The 24,099-nt window shown below is 40.5% G+C and overlaps 1 protein-coding gene across 2 annotated transcripts in view; it reads left to right on the top strand.

Annotated features, from left to right (window-relative positions):
* DNA2 (DNA replication helicase/nuclease 2) overlaps window positions 1–24,099 on the top strand; it is a 34,972-nt gene that overhangs the window by 7,543 nt on the left and 3,330 nt on the right. The window contains exons 4-20 of one of the 2 annotated variants that reach the window (XM_073353478.1): window positions 530–675; window positions 3,111–3,242; window positions 4,323–4,542; window positions 5,261–5,378; window positions 5,739–5,904; window positions 7,443–7,637; window positions 8,830–9,057; window positions 9,737–9,853; window positions 9,949–10,058; window positions 12,250–12,359; window positions 13,083–13,307; window positions 15,312–15,505; window positions 15,605–15,694; window positions 15,791–15,992; window positions 21,599–21,688; window positions 23,018–23,200; window positions 23,908–24,054. In XM_073353478.1, the coding sequence (XP_073209579.1) occupies window positions 530–675; window positions 3,111–3,242; window positions 4,323–4,542; window positions 5,261–5,378; window positions 5,739–5,904; window positions 7,443–7,637; window positions 8,830–9,057; window positions 9,737–9,853; window positions 9,949–10,058; window positions 12,250–12,359; window positions 13,083–13,307; window positions 15,312–15,505; window positions 15,605–15,694; window positions 15,791–15,992; window positions 21,599–21,688; window positions 23,018–23,200; window positions 23,908–24,054 (2,673 nt within the window). Of the gene's footprint in view, window positions 1–529; window positions 676–3,110; window positions 3,243–4,322; window positions 4,543–5,260; window positions 5,379–5,738; window positions 5,905–7,442; window positions 7,638–8,829; window positions 9,058–9,736; window positions 9,854–9,948; window positions 10,059–12,249; window positions 12,360–13,082; window positions 13,308–15,311; window positions 15,506–15,604; window positions 15,695–15,790; window positions 15,993–21,598; window positions 21,689–23,017; window positions 23,201–23,907; window positions 24,055–24,099 lie in introns of those variants that run through there. The other variant, XM_073353477.1, reaches the window with a different exon arrangement.

The following is a 24,099-nucleotide window of genomic DNA, read 5'->3' as shown; positions in this document are numbered from 1 at the left end:
GGAGCAGGGACATGAAAATTGGCAGATAGTGGCATTTGTCTGGGTTGTGCCTTTTGCCATCCATGTGAAAATCTACTGAAATTTGGCCAAGTTATAAGCCTTTGGAAAAAATCTTAGTTTGCACGTTATCGGAGACTTTGTGGAGCTTTGCAGCCAAGTTCACTGGAAAATTCCTTGTGTACTGAGTATAGGGCTGAGCAGGACTTTACCTGTAATTGCAGCTTTGGGCTGCTGCAAACCAGGGTTGGATCCAGGCACGGGAACTAAAAGCAGGGAGAATCTTCCTGTTCTCTCCCTATTGCCTCCTAGGCAGCATGGGTGAGGAAGCAGCCTGATTTGAATGCAGAGAGGTGGGGAGAATTCATGGTCCCATTCCAGTGGACTGAGGAGAGGCTGGTCCCTACTGCTGGCAGCAGCATTCGATGCATGCTGGAATGAGCATGGTGCTGGAATGAGCCTGCTGCTTCCTGCGTGGGGGAGCGGTGTGCTTGTTGTGATTTTTTTTTTTTAATTTATTTTCCCCTTGTAGAGTTGTGAGTCCAGTTCGCGGCAGATGCTGATTGGTACAATCCTTCATGAAATTTTCCAGCAAGGAGTAACAAATAACTTTGCACAAGAAAAACTACAAGAACTTGCCTTCAGAATTGTCCATGGACCAAAGTATCTAAAAGAAATGTAAGTGACATTGTAGATATCTGTGTCTAGATTTGAAGGATGGAAGAAGACGATAATTTTGTCTTCCAGGTGTAGTGTCTGTGGTGCAGTAACTCTTTTAAAGTGCAGGATATTCAGAAGCAGGATTATTAATTCAAGAATATTCCACCAAAATAATCTTTGTGTTTGTAGAAAGTATTCATGGTTTTTATAAAGACACTTCCTTGTCTGAGAGTAAAATATTTCATTTAAATTGAATTCAGCAACTGAATAAGATGTACAAAACCATAGCCACTCACGAGAGAGGTGAGGAAAATTATTCTTTTGGCAGGGTGGGCAAGTGGATTTTTTTGGCCTGGGCTATTAGATTGTCACAAGTTTTGCAAATCTGTGCTAAACATGACACAAATAATTAAAAAAAATACTGTGCTGATCCCTAGAAAATTCTCACCTGACAAAGCAGTGAGGTCTCTAATTTTTTTTAGAGTACTAATCTAATTATTTTATACCACTAATCTTAGATTCTAACTAGAAACACTAACAGTTACAGAAATCTGTCTCTTCAATTCCCAAACTCCCATTTTGTGTTTGTGGCCAAAAGCGACAAAAAACTCTACATTTTGATCTGAAGGCCATCAGATTTGTGATGATGCTAATCTCAAGACTTTGATTAACTTTGCTACAAAGTCCGTCAATTATGAATAAGGCTCTGTGTTTGTTACAGAGGTCATGGAAGTCATGGATTCTGTGACTTCTGCAGCAGCCCTGTGTGTCAGGCCCAGGAGTTGCCTGAGCAGCTTGGGCAGTCCCCTGGGTCAGTCGCACTGGCTGCTGCTTGAGCAGTCTCTGCGCGCTGCCCTGTGGTTCCGAGCCAATGGGAGCTGCAGAACTGGGGTTTGGGGTGGAGTGGAGGCAGCACGTGGAGCTCTAGAGAGCTGGGGCCGCTGCTTCCTTGGAGCTGGGTAAAGAGCCTGCCCCAGCCCCACCAACCCCCCCAGCACCTGCAGCACCCCCCGACCACCTGTGCCCCCAGCACCTGTGGCCCCTCTCCCCCAGTTTTAGTCGGGGTATTTTTAGTAAAAGTCATGGACAGGTGTCAAAGTCAGATTCAGGACTCACATAATTTGTCAGACCACTCTGTTTATTAGCAAAGCGCTTTGCCAATGCACCCAGATATAAATGAGCCCCCTGCAAAAGCTCAATCTAACTTATTTATGCAGAAGCCAAAGCCAATTTAACATAGGAGACAAAAGGAAGCAGAAACTGACAAATATACATACATATCTTATTTGCATACTAACATTTACCAATCTCCTAGCTCAGTAGGAGCTCTAAGTTAATTAGTTTGAGGACCCATTGTCTCACACTCCTTAATGTTTCTCTTCCTAACAACTATATTTCAACAAACTCTTCAAGCAGCATTTCTTTAATGAATTATAATTTCAATATAAATCATTCTACTTTCACACAGGTTACAGGCCTGTGAATTTTTATTTACTGCCCATGACCTATCCATGACTTTTCTTAAAAATACCTGTGACTAAAACATAGCCCTAATTATGAACTTGAGTTGTGCAGAAAGTACTTTGTAAATCACAGGCTGCAGGAAAAATTTTAATGGTCACTTGTCCATGGACAGTTAGAAGTTCAAATGTATTGAACTGATAAGAAATATATTTGTCCCAATTCTCAGATTGGGGCCTTATTCTCCCATGCGAGTTAACCATAGCAGCAATATTTCATTTTATCTGAAGGTATTTTTTGTTTTCTACTTGCTCTGTTGGCAGCTATTGTGGCAGGTTTCTTGATTGTTAATCTTTTTTGTATTTTCCTTCAGTTCTTTTAGTGTCTAAATTTGTCATCTCTTTAAAATAAACTAAAATGCCACTCCTATCGCTCTGAGCTTGAATTAAAATTGAGACCATGTAATTCAATTTAAGTAATTCTAATGCATAAATAAACTTAAGGATAATGGCTGTCAGGTTTGAAATCTAGACCTGATAATACAGAATACAACTAATCTAGTCCTAAACTCCTAAATGAGTCTAAATGTGCTGCCTAACATTATAGGGGAGTATCCTGTGCCTGTGTTCACATAAATGTTCATAGTCCCCTTTGAAGCCTTTTCTTTTGTTTTTAACTGAGGCTAATATTTAGTAAACTACTTCAGAGTGCACAAATATTTGTGTGTAAATCTTTCAGCAGAGACTTAAGTAATTTTTCTTTTTATAGCGGTTTATAACTAATTGTCTCAGATGCTCCATTATTGCACACTCTTAACTTCATATAGTGAGCAATCCCACAATGCAGAAAGTTTAAACACTTGTGTAAGTCTTTGAAGGATGGAGGCCCCAGTAAACTAGATTGCATATTCAGTTTAGAGTCTATTCTCCTTCACCCTATATTATTCCTTATTTTCTATGTAGTACTTAACGTGTATGGGTTCACTTGTACAGGTACTACTTAAATCTGAAACAAGAAGAAATCATGCAAGAGATAGAAGAATATCTTCCATCAATTTCTAAATGGGCAGAAGACTTCATGCACAAACCTAGTCAAGCTAACCACAACAAAATGCAGATAAAACTGTAAGAAACCATTACTTGCACATTAAAAACCTGTTTTATTGTTACCTAGCAAAGATGTCACTAGTGAAATTACTTTACTTTGTCTCATTAATTTGTTCATCTGAATTTTAAAGCAAAAACCTTTTATTCCTTTCTGCATTTATTGATGTGGAGCTGACTCATGGCCTTGCTGCCTAGAAAGTTGGCCTTGTTAAGCAAAGAATGACTTGGTCTACAGTGAGCTACTTGTTTAGCTGCAGCTGCATTGATTGGGAAACAATATTACAGGTGTCCGTGGTGATGGAGAATGGATCTTGTAGAAATAACACCTTTTGTTCTTAAAAAGATTCTAGTCACAGTAGTCAGTGTTAATCAATTCACAGAGTAGAAATTTTGGCACTGGAAGAACTAGCTTATTTAATCAATTGACTAAGCTATAAAAATATATATAGTTAAGATTAAAAATCTGGCTTTCATCATACTTGCTCATTGCAAAGTTTTCTTCCTGTCCATGCTTCTCTGCCATTTAGCTGCCTGCTCCCATGGATGTAAAGGCCAGTCACCTGGTCCTCTATTTCCTTCATAGTTAAATTGGCACGGTTGAGGAATAAAAGTGCTTTTTAAACAGTATTAACTTCAAGGTAACTTTTAAAAAGGTTAAATATTTTGAAGATCAAATAAGGCATGTTCTTCAGAAGGAATTCATGACACTTTAAATTAAGTTTTTGCACATCTGTAACAAACATTTAAATATAATTTTTAAAAATATAACTTCTTCAGACTGAGAAATTACCATATCAGTGTACAGTTTAAGGTAGCCTTTTGAGTTGAGGCCTGATCCATATATAGAAAGTTTGCTTGAGCGGGCCGTAACATTCTAACTATCTTAAATTAATGGCTAATATTACACACACAGATCTTTTTGCCACTGCAGTGCAGGCACACTAATAAGTTCCCTGTGAAGATTTAAATCTTTGGAATTCTCATGGGTACCTGTTTAGAGAAATGCAGCAGCTTATATCTGTTTCTAAAGTAGTCTTGTAACTCTTCAGGTGATAAAGTTATTTGTTTTTTTTTAAATTTGTTTTGCTTTCCTCGTAGACCAAGTGATGGAAAAATAGAAGATTTATCTTGTAATATTGAAGTTGCAGAGTTCCTGGATATTGAAGAGAATATCTGGTCTCCCAGGTTTGGATTAAAGGGCAAGATTGATGTTACAGTTGGTGTGAAAATACATCGCAAGTCTGGAACGCAATATAAAATAATGCCACTGGAGCTTAAAACTGGCAAGGAATCTAACTCCATAGAACACAGAAGTCAGGTAGAAATGTTTAAATGTTCAGCATACACAATTGTCATATACTTGTTTGCACTTCATCTAATAAATGATGGCTGAACCAGTTTATATGTAATATAATTAGGTATTATGGATGGCTTATCATGATCTCAAACCTGTATTTATGAATGAGGAATTGAGGAATGTGGAAGTGTTTACAAACTACCACCTTCAAGCAAAGGTTCGGATTTCCATAAGGGAGCGAGGAGGTAATCTCAATGAGTAGCCCCAAGGGAAGAAACCAGGATCGTTGTGTGGAGATTGTATCTTTGATCTGCAAAACCTCCCGCAAAGGCTCTAGGGAAGAGAGAATATTAGCTTGAAATTGTGTTATCTTTCAAGAGATTTCTGCAGGGCTGGATGGGTAACTATTCATTCCTCCGTAGCTAATACCTCAGAGAGGCCTCTTCAGGGTCCAGAGATGGGGAGGTATAATATTGTAGAGGTGGCAGAGTTATGGGTATTTACTTCCTGCATCGCCAACTAAATAAGCAATTCTCAAATTTAAACTTTTTTAGAGATTTTTCTTATGGAAGAAATCTTTAATGGAAAAACATCAATTAGATGACAAGCATTTATTCTTTGTAATCTTGTTGGCAATGATAAGGCTGCTTATCTGTACAACCTTAACATATTCATATGACTTATGCAATTTAGGTAAATATCAAAATACACTTCAATACATTTTTTTAAATGTCTTCAGGTTGTTCTGTACACCTTGTTGAACCAAGAACGAAGAGCGGATCCTGAAGCTGGATTTCTTCTTTACCTTAAAACTGGCACTATGTATCCTGTGTCTGGCAATCGAATGGATAGGAGAGGTGGTTTTTCCCAGAAACAGTGCTTAACTATTGTAAATTCTAAGAGTTTTTTTCCACATTAACGGTTACTACATTGTTCTCTCTTGAAAATATTTATACTGGTTGATGTACCACTTCCAGGAACTAGTAAACAGTGTTGAGATAAGTTCTTTGTTTTGACAAGAATGCTTAATCTTCCTGGAATAATTTTGGATATAAAAAAATGTACACTACACCAAAAATATCTTTATGATGAATACTGTTTGTGCTGTGTACGTGCCCATTGCTTGGAGCCCCAAATCAATTAATAAATATTCACTTTTTTCCTGTTTCTAACTCTGAAAGACTAGTTCACATTTCTTTTCTTTTTTTCCTTTACAGAATTACTAAAGCTAAGAAATCAACTGGCCTCTTACTTATTCCACAGTATGTGTAAATCTGCCCTAGGAAATAAGCAAACACAACTTGCCTCTTTGCCTCCTGTAATTGATGATAGTCGGGCCTGTAAATATTGCTCACAAATGCACAACTGCTTTCTTTATAGCAGGTAAAAGAAACTTTCAGACTTTGGATAGTAAACACTTAATTTGTTTAAAAAAAAAAAAAAAAAGTTTTGGATTTTCTGTGGTGATTTCACAGTGTTGATTAACACTTGCCCTTGGTATGCAATGACTTTCTCCAAAGATAAGCATTGTTCCATTGATGCCTCCCCAGCCTTGACAATTTAAGAACCTGCTCCTACAGAGGCTTACCCAACTATTTATCTTTACACTCTGTGAGTAGTCCCACTGAAGTCTCATACCCAAACCTTTGCAGGGTTGGGGTCTAAATTTGTGATTCTCTTAAGGCTTGCCTACACAGGGAATTGACTATCATAGCTATAAGAGGAATAATTACACCAGAATGGCATCCACACAGAGAGTTATGCTGCCATAACTATACTGATATAATTATTCTGCTAGAGCTATGCTCGAAAAATTTACCACATAGACAGACCCTTAGTTACTGTTTAGTGCATCCAACTTCTGAAATTTTTCTGCACTTAGTTTTAAAAGTTGAATTTTTAATAACAAACTTTGATTTTTCTTTTGCCTGTCCAACGATATTGAACTTTATATTTTTGTTTTATCATGATAAAAGAATACAATTAAAGGCAGTCTCAAAGATATTAAATGGGTTTTCAATAAATTAACTTTTATTAATTATAATACAGTAATTCATTTGTATATCATATTTAAAAAATTCAGATTATTTACATCATTTATAAGTGTTGGGTGTAAGAGAGTAGGAGGAGTAAAAGGAGATTACCCCTAAACATAGTGGCCAAAATTGTATGCCTAAAATTATATGGTGGGGAGATCTGGGCCCACTTGCCTCCATACTGTTTTCTAAATTTAAATCACCTGTGCCCCTGTGATATTTTCCTTTTTAAAGTCCAGTCTTGTAGTGTCCTCCAAAAAAGACCATCTTAAAGCTGCCTGAAGTTTTTAGTTAGGTTAAAAATTGTTTCCTTTCAGAAGTGTTGTTTTCATACATGACACTATACCAAAAAGTCTACAGGTATTGCACTTGAAACAGTTGTTGGGGTGAGTCCATTATGTATGCTATGTAAGTATATATGTACATTAAATAAGATAAGGGGATTTAGCATTCATAAGACAAAATGATGCTATATTGATAAATATAGTCTTCAGAATCTTTACACAGCCATGGCTCATTTTGTAAATAGAGATAGCATTCTTTATGTAGAGGACAGAGAATATTATGCTTGAATTATTTGGAAAAAAACCAAAAAAACAGTGAACTTTTCATCTGTGGACACTCCAAATTATTACCGGGGACATCCAGTCACTAATATGAAAGTACTAATGTAAATAAGGGGTGTAGGAACAGGTTCTGTATTTGGAATTTCATGCTCACATGTAAAGATTTGGAATAGGATGCTTTTCCCCTAGGTTTGATTTGTTCAAATAGATATTTTCATTTAGCTTTTGTATTTTACCTTATGGAATTTAGTAAGCATATGTAGTCTTAAAAGAAGATGACTTTTCCTTTTTTTAACTTGATGCTTGTGTCTATTTTTAGAGCTGTAGAGCAACAGATGGACAATGTCCTTATTCCTCTTGCTGTGGTACCCATTATTGAAAAAGAGACCCAGCATCTGAAACTGTCTCACTTACAGTATTTCAGCCTGTGGTATCTGATGTTAACCTTGGAGTCACAGTGTGGAGAGGGCAAAAAGGGACGTAAAAATATATGGCTGATGCCTGCTTCAGAAAGGTAAGATGGAAGTGAGGGCATTGTCTGTGGACAGCTCTTACCTGCTTGGTTTCTTGTAACTCATTGTGTCTCCTGCAAGAGACAAGATCTTTCTTTCAATCCTTGGGTAAATATTCTGATTAAACAGTTACTTGAGATAGCAGGAAGTGCTAGTTCGTGTGTGTGGGGGTGTCTATCAAAAGCATTGGGCTAGTACATCTGGTGGTATGGTATCACCAACCGGTTAGGTACCTTCTTGGGGGAAGGAGGGGAACCATAAAAGGACCCAGGAAGATGATGATAAATTGTGCCTTATCTTCATTCTTATAAAATAAGATCACAATACTTTTACTAGCCTCACCTCCCTTATGTGTGCAGCTGGATGTTGTCTGCCGCCCCAGCGCCTTGCGCTGCCCCTCTGAATCAAGGCTCTTGACAGGCTGTATTCTGTTCCGTGCCATATTGCTGGTACAGGCTGCTCCATAGGTGGCTGAAAGTGGACTGAGGGTTCATGGTAGTGCATCATTTCCTATTAAAATCTCACTAGCAGCCATGCATAACTTTATTGGTGAAATGCAGTAAGAGATTGTTTCAGTGAAGCATGGGCAGTAAGATTTCAGTTGTACTACTGAAGCGCTAAAAACCGAACTTACATTATAGTGCAATTCAACCTTTTTTGTTTCAGAATTTAATACTTTGACTTATCTTGAGTAATCTCCACTGTGTTGAGAATCTGTAGACCACTTATCTGGGAGTTTCACAAAACAAGCAATGTACTTTTGTTTTGAAGCCCACATATGCTTGCTTCCAGTTTTATCGCTTTCCCTTTTGGGAAACAACATCTGATAGGGTAGGATAGAAATGTATAGTATTCATAGATTTCTTTTCTTTTTAAGGCTAGAAGAGACAATTATGATCTAGACTGAGCTGCATAACACACACCATAGAATTTCACCAATTAATTCCTGCTTTGATCCCATAACTTATGGTTGTGATAGAATATATATTTTAGAAAGATATCCAGTCTTGAATTGATCAGGGCTTTGGAATGTAGCTAGTACATTTATCTTGGGAAGAAAAAGACAGCCAATATAGTGAAAAAAAACTACTCTAAGACCTAAAATGAATTACTATTAAATCTTAAACTGATAAAAAGCTACTTCTAGAAAATTACTCAAGGCAGCTTACACTTTTACTTTTAATGTGTTCATAGAGAAAAGGCTGGAGACTGCATTGGAAATGTGATCAGAGTTGAACATGTGCAGGAAGTTTCTGATGGACAATATCTACATTATTTCCAGCGTAAAAATGGTACCATGCCTGGAACAAACCTGTTGGTAGGAGATAGAGTTGTTGTGAGTGGAGAGAAGACATTACTTGGCTTGTCTGCTGGCTATGTTAAAGAGGTCAACGTGACAAGTATTTCCTGTTTATTGGACAGGTAATACAATCAGAAAAATATGGCTGTTCGAAAGGAAGTGTGTGTGTGTGTGTCCTTTTTTTACAATATAAAATTAAGCACACTTTTTGTTAATGTCCACCATCATAAAAAAGCAAAAGCCCCACACTAAATTCAAATAGCAAAACTTGGGCTAGGCCTCAGAACATGTGTGCGTTGTGTTTTTCCCAGGGAGTTGTCCACCAATTACCTAGGCTGTTAGCTAATAAGCAAAATATTACAGCATGTTTCCAAGCTCCATCTATTTATGACAGCAAAATGAAATGCTATTCATAGACTCTGTGGATCTTTATATTATTATCATCCTTTCTTCCTTGAATGCAGTGGTGTTGGAATAATTTGTATAGTGGGAATGCTGAAAGCCATTGAACGAAACTATAGACTCTATATATGATGGAAACCACTTCAAGCCAGAAGGTGCTGCCACATCTCCAGTACTCCTAGTTCCAGCACCCTTGCTTGAATGCTTTCATCACCAGTGAAATGCAGTCATCACCTTGCTGACATGAATAGGGGTAGTTTTATTCCTTCTTGGAGCTATTGTTTCAGGCTACCTGTATACGTCAGGCAACGTTACTAACAACAATGCTGTAGGATGTTAATAAGCAGATGTGGAAGCAAAGGCAATTGTATTCCTGCTTATTATTCTTATGTCTTTCAGGAACTTATCTAAACTCCCTAAGGACACTATATTTAGGTTAGATCATGAAGAAGGAATTTCTGGTATTGATGCCCCCTTAAGAAATCTTTCTAAACTGATGGAGAATTCTTCTGCCAGGTTTGTAGAATTGAATTGTTTTCAGATCTTGTTTAGTGATTGTATAAATGTTCTCACTGATAGTAATGTTGTCTAATTCCTTTTTTTCTCCCTAGTGAAAAGCTTCGTAACTTAATAATTGACTTCCACAAACCACAGTTCATCCAGCACTTGAGCTCTGTTCTTCCTCCTGAAGCAAAGGAAACTGTTGCAAACATTTTAAAGGGTACAAATTATATTTAACTCATAGCAGCTTAAATTATTCTTTATTTTTTGTGGGAATTCTTATATGCATTGACTGATATAATTAATCTGTTTAGAAATATACACCTCAATTGCAAAGCACCTGGCACCTTACATCAGTAAAATGTGAGCCTTTCCACTTTAAGGTTCAGATCTGAGCAACTCCAACTTCCCCTTATTTCTACTATTAAATTAGTCCTAAACCAGTAAAAAGGTATGCATTTCTTGTGCATTTAAGCTCTTTAGTTTCTTCCTCTTACTGACTATTGGAGGGAGCAGGCTCAAGAGAGATTTACCTTTCACTAAAACATTCTATGGGTTGGTAAAAGGGTGTTAACTGTGAGAACAAACAACAAAAATGACCCTTCAGAGTAGCAGCCGTGTTAGTCTGTATTCACAAAAAGAAAAGAAGTACTTGTGGCACCTTCACTGTACAGTTCACTGTAGCTCACGAAAGCTTATGTTTAAATAAATTGATTAGTCTCTAAGGTGCCACAAGTCCTCCTTTTCTTTTTAAAAATGACCCTGTAGATTCTAATTTTTATAGGGGGCGGCAGAGAGAGAGAATCATCTCAGGCTTTCTAGCGCAGAGGTGGGCAAACTATGGCTCGTGGGTCACGTCCGGCCCGCGGGACCCTCCTGCCCAGCCCCTGAGCTCCTGGCCCAGGAGGCTAGCCCCCGGCACCTACCCCGGTGTCTCCCCGCCCCCACGGCCTCAGCGCGCTGCTGGCGCAATGCACTGGGCGGCCGGGCAATTCAGTTGCAGAGCCGCGGCCTGACCTGGCGCTCTGGGCAGCGTGACTGTAGTGCTGTCAGCCACCGGCGCTCCAGGCAGCATGGTAAGGGGGCAGGGGAGTTGGGGGTGGTGGTCAGGGGGCGGGAGGGTGGATAGGGGTTGGGGCGGTCAGAGGGTGGGGAACAGGAGGGTTGGATGAGGCAGGGGTCCAGGGGTGGGGGCAGTCGGGACAGGGAGAAGGGGTGGCAGGAGGGAAGTTGTGGTGGGGTTTCCGGGGGTGGTCAGAGGACAGGGAGCAGGGGGTGGTGGATGGGGTAGGAATCCCAGGGGGGTAGTCAGGGAGCAGGGGGTGGTGGATGGAGTAGGAGTTCTGCGGGGGGGGGGGCATGCCTGGCTGTTTGGGGAGACACAGCCTCCCTTAACCAGCCCTCCACATGTCTTGGAAACCCAATGTGGCCTTCAGGCCAAAAAGTTTGCCCGCCCCTGTTCTAGATCCTAACCAGCACTGGAAGCAAATTATGTAGCCACTGTGAAACACTGAGGTAGTGTTATGTACTTATAGCAGTCTGTCCGCCCGCGCCCCCCTCCCTCCATTATCTGTAGTGTCCAGGTGTTTTTCAGGCGTAGCCCTAGATGCAGTACCTTGTAGTAATCTAGTCTAGAGGCTAAAAAAATTGTTGTGTAAGGTCTGCATCAGATAAGAATGGGTACAGCCTCCTGGCTGACGGCAAAAGGGGTAGGGGGAACAGAAGGAAGAAGAGCTGTGTGTACTTGAGAATTCAAAAGTAGTAATGGGTAAAAAGTGACTCTAAGACTGCAAAACACACAGATAAAGGTTGAAGATCATGACTTCTAGTAGAAAGTGCACTTGTAACATGTACCTATTAGTTTAAACATTTCTTCCTGCTTATCTCTTTCAACTGAGGCTTTGTCTACACTACCGTGCTTTTAGAGACAGGGCTGTGCCACTATAGCTGTGCCGCTAAAAGGTGTGCAGTGTAGCTGTTTGTAGAAGGAGAAAGCTCTCTTGCTGGAAAAAAAAACAAAACAACTTGGACCCCCCCACTCCCCTTTCCCCGGATGAGCGACAGCAGGAGAGCGCTCCTGCTGACAAAGCGCTGTTCACACTGGCACTTTTCGTTGGTAAAACTTTTGTCATTTGGGGGTTTGTTTTTTTTGTTTAACACCCCTGAACAACAAAAGTTTTGCTGATAAAGTTCCAGTGTAGGCAAAGCCTGAGTTTTAACTTAAGCTGGGGAGCTTGCATCTGTTCTCTACTGGGAAAGTGAACCCTGTTCTAATGTCTCACTTAAATAGCAAGATGCTCTGGCCTGCATCTTTTTATCTAGAAATATTTTTATCTGAAAATTTTTATCTAGTTCAGGTTGCATATAGGATTAACTACAGGTATTTAACTTTTTTCTTTTTCTAATTAAAGGTCTGAATAAGCCTCAGAAACAGGCAATGAAACAAGTGCTACTTTCAAAAGATTACACTCTCATTGTGGGTATGCCTGGAACAGGAAAAACTACTACAATATGTGCTCTAGTAAGACCATAATGTGACCTAATGTTAGAAGTAAATTGTTAATTTAAAAGCTTGGAGGGCAAACATCAAATAAGCTGTATATGAGGTGTCCTCTTCACAATTAAGGCTTATACAGGACTGCTGTCTGTGTCATTTACATTGAAATAAATATGGAGCCAGCTTTATGATAAAGAACATGAGCATTAGTTATCCTAATTAGTTATTATATTGTCATCCAATGACAAAATGTATCCTTCAGGTCCAGTGGGGCGTGGGGGTGTGTGTATGTGGTTTTTTTCATTACCCCTGGAGGTGGGTGATGACATTGATCACTTTACAATGTTTTAATGGTGTTAAAATACTTTGGCACCAGACTACAATAAAATCTTCCAATTTTGAAGCAGATCTGAGGTTTGGAAACAAGCACTTCATTAGCAGTAGTTCTGGTGTGAGACCCAAGGTTTGTCTGCACTGGGATATTAAGTGCTGGCGTACCTGTATTAGTGCAAACTCCTAATGTTGGCCTGATTTACACTGGTGAAGCTTATCCCGTACAAATTGTGCTGCACTGGTTAGAGACCGAGAGTTGTCCCCTCATCTGACTTTTTGGCTTCCTAGGTCCAACACCAATTTAGAAAAATGTAGACTAATTTATCCTTTTTAGAAAGGAATTACTGATTCCTATGTTCATGATAATATCTGGGTTTTTTCTTTTTTCTCTCCTTGCTACTACTCCTATTTTAGGTAAGAATTCTTTATGCCTGTGGCTTCAGCGTTCTGCTGACAAGTTTTACACACACTGCTGTTGACAACATCCTGCTGAAGTTAGCCAGGTTTAAAGTAGGATTTTTGCGCTTGGGGCGAGCTCAGAAGGTTCATCCAGACATACGGAAGTTTACAGAGGAAGAAATTTGCAGATCCAAATCAATTAAATCTATAACTCATTTGGAGGAACTCTATAACAATCAAGTAAGAAGAATAATGTTCAGTAGTCCTGCAATGTATTCAGGGTAATATAAATGAGTGTATACAAATATAATTTGTACCCTTTAAATGTACAAATGCTGTACAGAGACCAAACTTACCTCAGAAGTGTCTGCGTGGCTCAGTGATCAGAAATGAGATCCTCAATTTCTGTCACTAATTCAAGTTTGGCCATTGTCTGTTGTGAATCAGGTTACCATCTGAGTGGGGGTTTTTTTGGGGGGTGTGTGTGAAAAAGGGGGCATTTCTCTTGCTCGTGTGAAATGAAATGAGCTGGTTAGTCATGGTTTGCTTCTATTTGATGTCCTATTTGTAGAATAGTAGTGCCTGAAGATCTTTGACTGCGACCCCATTGTGTTAGACTAATACAATAAATATATATACACTTACGTACCACTAGGACTGTCATTGCCCCAGAGAGCTTACAGGAAGTGTTTACATCACAAAAAACTCCATTAGTTGTCTTGTTGGTAGGCTCTGCGAGGAAGCAGAGGACTGAATTGATATGGGAAGTGGCTTACGTTTTTATCTTTGATCACTTCAGTCAGCATTCAGTTAAGGCACGTGAGTTGGGGTGAGGAAGATTGCACTGCCATCACCATGTCTGTATATAATCTAGAGAACAGGGATACTGACACTTCCTGGAGGTACCCAGACTTGATGCACTTTGCTACCACCTGCCCTTAGTGTGAAGAAGTCTTGTTTGTGCCTGCCATGGATCAGCACTCCCTTCCCCCCAAGCCACTGGCAACAGAAACACTCCCCTTGAGGCCCCACTATCAAGCCCTCCGAGTGTGTCCTTAGAATGTTTGGCCCCTGGTCCATTGGACACTTGCAGCATATTCCAAAGAAACAGTACACCCCAATTTACCAGTTCTTACCTCAGATTACTGCTCTGCTTAACAAACAGCACTTACGTTTGATTTAATGGTAAATAAATCTGTTTATTTCACAAAGCATAGCAATTAAAGTAATAGGAAGCAGAAATTTTGGAAACAAATGGTTACATAAAAAAATAACATACATTCTGAGCCTAGACTTGATTAACAAGATACTCTACTAGATATGAGGCTATCGCTCACCCAAAATCCTTGCAGCGTTACATAGCCAGCTGGCTGTGACCCTTGTTTCATGAGACAATCCTGCTATAAGTTTGCCTCATAGATGAAAGATTCAGTGTCTTGGGTTGCACTCCAAGTTATACAGGATCAATCTTTTGTCTTGATTCATAAGCAGGACGCCCCATTACTGTTTTTCTTCCTATAGATTTCCTCTTGTAAAATTCACAATATCTCAATGCGCCTCTTGCTCAATATGCAAATAGGCATACAGTGTACTGTAGGTATATAATAGTCAAGTGGCCAGACAGTGAGATGGATGTCTTTTGTCTTCTGCCTGAAGGGAATATCTCTGAGGTAGTCATTGCCTGGTGACCTGCCTTAGCTCTACAACTTTAAGAGCATTGTTTTCAGGATAGATATCAAACTCCTTAAATATTAGCCATACATATATTTTGTCAATGTTTGTGACCACCAACTTGCTCAACAAAAGATCTCCGATGCCACCTGTTGGTCAACTATTATGCAGATATCTGACTCAGGGGATCCCTGAACAAACTATGCACCCCTGTACCTCCTGCCAGTTAACACCAAGTGATCTCTGTCACAGACACCAGTCTCCAGGGCAGTCAGTCCAGCACTAGGTATAGTCTAAGCTCCATATTTGTTAATTAAATTTAACTTTAAAAATAGCATCCTAAACACTTGGCAGGAATGAATCATGAACTGTATGCTAGTCTCTATATTCCGGAACTAAAGCAGCATATTGTAAAGTTTTTGGATTATATTTTACTTTTTTTTTTTTTTTTTAAATGTAGCTTTATTTGATTAGAGGTCACAGACTTATTAATGTAGAAATTGTATTTAAAATATGAAATGGGAATGGGGAAGAAAATGCCTTTTTATCTGTAAGATATGTCCAAATTTTCAGCCAGTAGTTGCAACAACGTGCATGGGAGTAAACCATCCAATTTTTGCTCGGAAACTGTTTGACTTCTGCATAGTGGATGAGGCTTCTCAAATAAGCCAGCCAATCTGCCTGGGGCCACTCTTCTATTCACATAGGTTTGTGCTGGTAGGGGACCATCAACAGCTACCTCCACTTGTACACCACACAGAAGCAAGGTAAGATAAAATGCTACTGGAAAAACATAAAATGTGTGTGGTGTTTGGACAACAAGTGGACTTTCAAGGCACTGACTTGCACATCTGATTTTGTAACAGAGATCTTGGCATGAGTGAAAGTTTGTTTAAGAGACTGGAACAAAACAAGAATGCTGTTGTCCAGTTAACTGTGCAGTACAGAATGAATAGGTATTGACAACTATTTATGTCAGTTACTAGTGATTTTTTTAATGTAAATTTCAATCTATAAGACATGAAACTGCTTTTTGTTTTTAAACTCCATAGTAAAATTATGTCATTAAGTAACAAGTTGGTGTATGAAGGCAAACTGGAATGTGGCTCAGAGAAAGTGTCAAAAGCCACTGTTATCCTGCCAAACTTAAAAAACTTGAAGTTGGAGCTGGAATTATTTGCAGATTCTTCAGAAACATGGTTGAAAGAAACATTTGAGCCAAACAATCCTGTGTGTTTTCTTAACACAGAGAAGGTAAACTTTGCTTGCATACTTCCCTTTATCGTCACGCTATCCTGCCTTCAAAATACTGTTGTTTTTTATTTTGATGTTTGTAGCCCATATTTGCAATATAGTTAAATTGTTTAAAGTTAAAATTCTTATGGCTTTTCCTTATCAACCTTGTATAACTTAGAGTATAGGCAATGGTATGTAGTCTTGAAAAGGGCTCTTCCAACTGTATGCAAAGTGTTCCGAACTTCAAGTGCTGCATTAACTGAAATGTAGCCAAAAGACATTCTCATCCTTGTTGTATGCTTACACTGTACAGCTACTGCTATAAGCACCACACTTCATGGTATACAGGCAAAAAGTCAGTTCAGAAGTCTGATCATAGGCTATCTCGAAATGTTTAGCATCCAGCATCTTTAACATTATGAAAAATCTTTGTGTTTTTGTTTCTTGAACTGTACTAACTTCATTAATATTGAGCTAAATCCTGCACTCCGTTACAAGAATGCAACATCAGTGACATTATTGGAAGTTGTGAATGTGTAACCAAATAGTATCCCTTTCTAACCCTTAGCAAATTGTTTCTGAAGGTTTTCCATGGGGCAGATATGAGTTGCTTAGTGCAGGAGGATGAATGTTTCCAGCAGCAAGGCAGATTGTGACACTCTGGTTTTAGGAAATTCTTCACAAAATCTTTCTCTTTGGATTGTACCCTCTACATAATCTGCCTTGCTGTTGTTCTGTACCTGACCCTGGGCTGGAAGCTAACTTGCAGGACGAAGTGAATTACTTTTGGAATGTGTGATGATCATTCAGGGGGACTGGAGATGGAATGATCTCCAGGGAAGGAAGGCAGCTGGAATGGAGCACTTCAGTGGTTGTGGGACGAGGATGAGTGTTGTGGGCAGAGAACTTTGTGCTCTATCCATTATGCCACACTGCCTAAGGCTATGTCTACACTGCAAAATAAAATGACCCCCAATGAAGGGTGGTAGCTTTGTTGGTTGGAGAGCTCTCCCCAGCCCGACAAAGCATTGTTGACACCAGCACTTTTCATTGGTAAAACTTTTGTCTGTCAGCGTGTGGTGTGTGGTTTTGTTTTGTTTTGTTCTCCCCACACCCAAACTGACAAAAGTTTTACTGATGAAAGTGCAATGTAGGTATAGTCTAAGCCCTGTAACGGAGGCAGCAGGGTGTAGTGGTTAGAGCAGGTTATTGGGAGTTGAGGACTTTAGAGTTTCTCATCTCTAAAAATGATTTTAGTCCCTTCCATATCACTCTACAATGGCTTTGCCAGTCTCCATGGCAATTGAAGGAAGTACAGATCTTTCCTCTGAGCCAGGGCTTGGTCGACTACCCGTCAAAGAACTCTCCAGAATTTCCAGCCTCCAAGCAGCACAGACAGCAGACTCCAGATCTCCCTTCGTAGCACTTTCACAGGATCTTGTCCATGTCCCCTTCTCTGGCTGGCTGCCTGCCAGAAAGATTTAACTAATTGTATCTCAACTTCTTCATTGGCTTTAAGGATTTTATTAATTGTTAAAGAATATTTTTTGTTTGGCTTTCTGAGGAGAGTGTGAAGGTACAGCACCTCTCCTTCCCTCTTCTATGCCATTTCTGAAGGCTGCTGGAACTCTGCTTCAAGATGGCATGTGGTCAGTCTCCATGCTAAGATGGTTGAGTTCCTTTTTTAATTGTACATGAGTATATTGAATCCTCCCCCCAGTGGTAGTTTACTGCTTTCTACCCAGGGTTGTTTTTTCCTGACTGTTGCTTGCTTCTCAAGTAGTTTGAAAGAAAGAAGGTTTTCCTCCAGGAAATTCCTAAATTTCATTTATGCAGCCTAGTGTCTCCCACAATTCTGTGAAATCTGGGCTGTTCCCCTACCTTCTACAGTTCTGGAGATAGTTCAGCATCACAATGTAGCCTGTGTTGTCCGTGCCTCCAGAACTCCTGTTTCTGTGGCAGCTGTTAGCAGTGGTTTGCTTTGCTGCTGACCAATTCCTTTGCTAACTTTGATTCTTAGTATGTTTTCAGGAGTAGTAAACTTCTCCTTTCCTGGATCAGGTAATTGGCAGCATGGTGGCCTCAGCTACCTGGATCTGCTTGCAAAGCACTTTCCTTCTGACACAACCTGCTGCCCCTCAGGCAATAGAAGAGCTGTCCTGGAAACATAAGGCTAAATAAAAGCAGATCTCTATATTGAGACAGCATTTACAGTCTCTTCGGAGAGCAAATTATTCTACTCCTATTTGTAGCCATTTGACCCGGAGGAGCTGCAACTTCAATGCAGAAAAGCCTGATCAGGAGCTTCTGAGCATTTTGGGGAGAGAATCTAAGGACAAGGTTGGCGCTGTCTGCCTAGCTCTTGGGGGTAAATTCTGCAAAAGACCCAGAAGGAAAAGCCCTTTTAGAATCCTTGAAGTCTCTTTCCTTAGCCCAAGATCCTGAAGGGGGTCCACAGCTCCCCCCAAGACGGATCTGGGGATTCCTGTGAACAGACCCCATCCCCCACGCAAAGGGACTGGAGACCCAAAAGGGAGGACACAGAGATACATCTAGAGGATTCCAGGCTCTTGATAAAAAGGGCCGCAAGAGACCTTACCCCAGCCACAACAATGCAGGAAACCCAGCAGAACAGGCAAAAAGAGCCAAAAACAAAGGAAGCATAAAAAGGAAAAAAAAAAATCTAAATTTCATCCTCTGGCACTCCTCCTCCTCCATTAAGGGAGAATTTTCTGATTCAGGCTTTGAGCAGAACAAGGAGAAAAACCAGCCAAGGTTTTTTCTCCAAGCTGAATTTGCTACTGTGTGCAGGAAAATGGCATCTGCTGTACAGCTCCAACCAGATGAGAATTCAAAGAGTGAATACCTGCCAGGGAAATCCCCACCTCAGAAAGCAAATTCCCATGCACCCTTCCTTTTGAAGATATAATCAGGGATTAATGGGAACATCTTGATAAGGGAAAGCATACAAGCAAAACATGCACTTAGCATTTTTTTACAGTATTGATCAGAAATACCAAAGGTAGAGACTACCCTGAGGAGGAGTTTTTGGTTTTCTCAGCTGTTCTGAGCATCCATGGATGCTTTCTGTTTAGCAAGAGCTGCAGTAGCCTGACTAAACTACCTAAAGGCCCTGGATGACCAGGATCATCCTGACTTCAGGACTATCCTTAAGAGACTGTCCTTGGTAAGTGCTAGTTGCAGGTGGCTCAGAGAACACAATGAGGTTCTCAGCCAGGGACATGGCATCCAGATCAGCAACCCAGTCTGTTTTTATGCACTTGGATAGCAGATGGCCACTCCAAACAAATCCAGAAGTCTTGCACATGATCTTACAGACACTTGGCCTCCCATCTGTGGATCTGTTCACCAGGAACAGAAAGCTTGACACAGTATTTTGCAAGAGAAACAATTTATAGATTAGTAGGTACAGATGCTCTTTCACACAAGTGGCTGAAGCGCTTTCTTTATGCGTTCCCAAAACTTCTGCTTGCAGAAAGGGTGATTGAGAAGATAAAATGAAAGGAAGCAAAGTTGATCGTTCTACCGCCACACTTGCCAAGCAGATAATAGTTTTCAGATTTGGAGACTTGGCATTGGAACCTAACCCTGCAGTATCAACCAGTGAGTCCACAAATCCTTCACCAAGGTTCTAGTCTCTATTCAAATACAAGTTGCCTCCAAGTGACAACGGAGCTATTGAGAGGAAAGCATTAAGTGCACTCTGTTTATCCTCCAAGATGAAGCAGGACTGTACTGGCTTCCACGTGGACTTCCTTGCTAAAGGGCTACTCCTCCATCTGGGCATGGTTTAGCTCATGGTGCCAAGCAGACAGAAATCCCAAGGACCCTGGAATTTCACCTATTCTAGATTTCCTTCAGAACAGTATGGACAAGGGACTGTTGCCCAACACTGGAGAATGTTAGTTGTCAGATTTAAGCAGAGTCTTAACACACTGTGTCCTTGGGCTCCTCAGCTGAAAGTTTGCAGGCTGCAAGATTTCTCAGAGTAGCCAAACTGGCTAAACCTGCAGACAGACCAAGCTACCTAGGTGGGATTTTACCACTGGTGCTAAAATCCCTAACCACCTATCCATTTGAACTGTTCGGCCTTTCTAGTTTAAGAAACTTTGCTTCTTGGTTGCTAGCATGTCTGCTAGATGTGTCTTGGATTTGGCAGCTCAGGAACCATACTGTGTCCCCCATGATAACAAGGTGGTTGTAAGGACTCCAGAATTTTTCTTACCAAAGGTGAATTCCTCTTTTAATTCTAGATGTCCCAGGAAATGAGCTTCTCATCATTTTTGTCCAAAACAGAAAAGGTGTGGTATAATCTAGATATACTTAGAACAACAAAGATCTACCCTCAGGTGCACTGAATCATTGAGAAGATCAGGCTCCTTGTTCATGTTCTTTCACCTGGAGTTCCAAGGCCTTCAGGCATCCAAACTATTCCTGGCCAGATGGATTAAATTGTTATGCATTGTAGTGACACAAAAGGCACCAGGTAAACCTGTTCTTGAAGAGGTGGGTTTTAATTCTTTTGGGATCTCTAGCAACATCTTGAGCTGAATATGTGCCTCAACTGAGGAAACTTGCAGGACAGCAACATGGTGTTTTATCAACACCTTTATCAAACACTATAAGATGGACTTTCTAGCCTCTTCAGAGGCCTCCTTTGGCAGGAAGGTGCTGTATGTAGTGATCCAAACATAACTTGCCATTTTACTTTCAAGGGGAGACTTCTATATTTGTCTGTTTCTTTGTCTCTCCCTTACTACTTACTTTCCAAGCATCACAACATTGTGGGAGATGCTTGGCTATGAAATAAAATTCTTTACCTAATTATCTTTTTGCTAGCAGCATCTCTTCTAATTCTGCCATCGCTAATATGACTTCTGTAGCCAAGAGGCAACATTTATTTTGTCTAGTTTGTGAACCAGGTAGCCTACTGTAGATAGTTCACTGCTTGGCATTAAGGTTATTGTTGATTATGTGCTAAGAATTTCTACACAGCTTTGGAATGACTCTTTTGGGCGGCAGCTGGAGAAGGGGGGCATGACCAGCATGGGCTGAACAATTTCCAAAACTGTAGAGAGTAAGGGTATAGCCCAGGTATCACAGAATTGTGTGAGATATTGCTAGAAGAAAGGAAATAAATAAGAAACTTTTCATTGTCAAAACTGTGTTGCAAGTGGCTTCAGTTGAAGAGTACTTACAAGTTTTATTTCTAAAGCTGAAAAATACAATTATTCTGGAGAGTTCTTCCTGAGGGGTGATCCTAAGACCAGGTTCAGTTTAGAAACAAAAATGGTCTGCCTCCAGTTACCATGGAGACAGAATCCCCACTGTAAAGATTAACATGGAAGTTCCTAGAAAGAAAAGTCAGATAAGACAGAATTTTCATTTTCTGTGACATTTGGACAAGCCACTTTGTGCTTCAGTTTCCCTGTTGTAAAACAGGGATAGAGCCACCTGGGTAAATTGCTTTGCTTTGTGATTTTTAGGATGAAATGTGAGATTTGAATATAAGCAGTTTTACATGAGCAAGTGTAATACAATTTCACTGAACTAGTGAAAAAAATAACTTGTTGCATAGAATAGTCATTTGACTTTTTATACAGGTTCCAGCACCAGAACAGGCAGAAAAAGGTGGTGTAAGTAACATGACAGAAGCCAAACTAGTACTCTTCCTCACCTCCTTCTTTATTAAGGTATCTTTCTTTTAATATGATGTCTGGAGGGAGGGCAAAATAATTGTACTGTTAACAATGGTATAAAACTACTGCAGAATGCAAACCTGCATGTTCAGGAATGAACTGGAACCTCAAGAGTAAACTGAAGGCTGGTTGAATGGCAGTCTGATGCATGGGTTAGAATTCAGGATCTCATTTTGTCTTCTGCCCCCAGCCTGGCTGGGCCTAGAGTGCATTTGAGGCAGCATGTTTGGTCCTTGAAGGAATGGGGAAATGCCTCTTCCTCTTCAGGGACTTCTAGAGCGAACTTGGAGTGGCATTGACTGACATACTCTGGTGAGAGCTATGTTCAGCCTTCTGAAGGACAATCAGCTACTTGGGATTTTTTTCAAGTATGAAGTAGAGAGAGAGAGAGAGAAATGAGGACTTTGAGGACCTCTCCCTCCTAAAGTGCCAGGGAAGGCCAAAGCTTGGGGCCTGATTTTAACTAATAACTGCTTAGACTTCCTTTTGATAAATGATTAGTCATATTCTGTAGCATTGGGAGTTCCTAGAGGGTCTCTTGGGTGTAGAACAGAAGTGGGCAAACTGTGGCCTGCGGGCCACATCCGGCCTGCGGGACTGTCGTACCCGACTGCTGAGCTCCCGGCTGGGGAGGCTAGCCCCCAGCCCTTCCCCTGCTGTTTCCCCTCCCCTGCAGTGATGCTGCTGTGCGGGTAGCACCCACCCACCTCCCAGGCTTTCCAATAAGCCTGTCCTGCCGCTCTGAGTGGCATTGTAAGGGGGAGGGGGTTGGATAAGGGGCAGGAGGTCCCGGGGGGCAGTCAGGAGACAGGGAGTGGTTGGATGGGGTGGAGGTTCGAGGCAGGGCAGTCAGGAGACAGGGAGCAGAGGGGGTTGGATAGGGGATGGGGTCCTGGGGTGGCGGGGGGTTCGGGGAGGGGGGGACAGGGAGCAGAGGGGGTTGGATAGGGGGTGGGGTCCTGGGGAGGCAGTTAGGGACGGGGGTCCCAGGAGGGGGCGGTCAGGGAACAAGGGGGGGGTTGGATGGTTTGGGGGTTCCAGGGGTCTGTCAGGGGTGTGGATAGGGGTTGGGGCAATCAGGGGACAGGGAGCAGGGGAGGTTAGATGGGTGAGGGGGGCAGTTAGGAGGTGGGAAGGGGGAGGGGGCGGGGGCCAGGCTGTTTGGGGAGGCACAGCCTTTGCAACCCGGCCCTCCATACCGTTTTGCAACCTCAGTGTGGCCCTAGGGCAAAAAAGTTTGCCCACTCCTGGTGTAGAACATACCCCAAACTAACCACACTGTCATGTTTTCAAATCACTGTTTTGCTTTTTCTTTCTGTTAAGGCTGGCTGTAAAGCTTCAGATATTGGTATCATATCTCCATACAGACATCAGTTAAAGATAATCACTGACTTGATGACAAACTCATGTATCGATACAGTGGAAGTAAATACTGTGGACAAATACCAAGGAAGAGACAAAAGTATCATAATAGTATCTTTTGTTAGGAATAATAATGACGGAAATGTGAGTGGATCATATTTGACTAAATTATTCAAAGACATTTCACAAATTTTGACTGCCATAATGGAAATCCTTAAAATAAGACAATACTTTTTACTGAACATGCATGAATGTATTTTAGTCATAATTACATCTATAACAATTGCACATACACTGGGAAAATTGAGTGGCTAGTTGGCATTTACAAAGTAATACAGACGTATTAAGGACATTTTTGTTAAAATGCTATTTTTAATTATTTGTATAGTGCCAACAATTTGCTCAACACTTTGATACAATGCTTGTTTTAAAATGAAATATATTAAATTCAAATTTAGTTCATTCATACTGTTTGGCTTTGTTTCTTACACATGGACAATGAAAATGGATTAATGGGTTTCACTTTTGTATATAGTGTTTCTAACCACTTTTCATTTTTTTGCTCCTCCACTAGCACATTGTGTTAAAGTTTGGGTTGGAAAAACTTAAGAATGGTTAAGAATGTCATATTAGAATTAAAATAATTGGATAATTTATGTTGGCTAAATTTTTTAATGCATTTTATAGAAACATAATTTGGAACCAGATTTGACATGTGTTCCTTTTTAAGAAATATATGCAAATTCCTTGAGATTTAAAAATTTGAAGATGGGTTGTACTTCTACACTTTTTTCATTCTTTTAAAAAGTAGGAATTTAAGAGAGAGAAAATAATTATATTCATTTCAACAGCTTGGAACACTTCTGATGGACTGGAGGCGTCTTAACGTTGCTATTACAAGAGCGAAGCACAAATTAATCATGCTGGGTTGTGTTTCATCACTGTGCCTCTATCCTCCTTTAGAGAAGTTACTCTGCCATTTAAACTCTGAAGCCATGATATCCTTTTCCTGTGCACTTCTGTATATCCTGATACTCTTACTA

The sequence above is a fragment of the Lepidochelys kempii genome, chromosome 7 (genome assembly GCF_965140265.1).
Source record: "Lepidochelys kempii isolate rLepKem1 chromosome 7, rLepKem1.hap2, whole genome shotgun sequence".
Lineage (NCBI taxonomy): Eukaryota > Metazoa > Chordata > Testudines > Cheloniidae > Lepidochelys > Lepidochelys kempii.
Note: the sequence above shows the minus strand (reverse complement) of the source record. Positions and strands in the feature narration are given on the sequence as shown.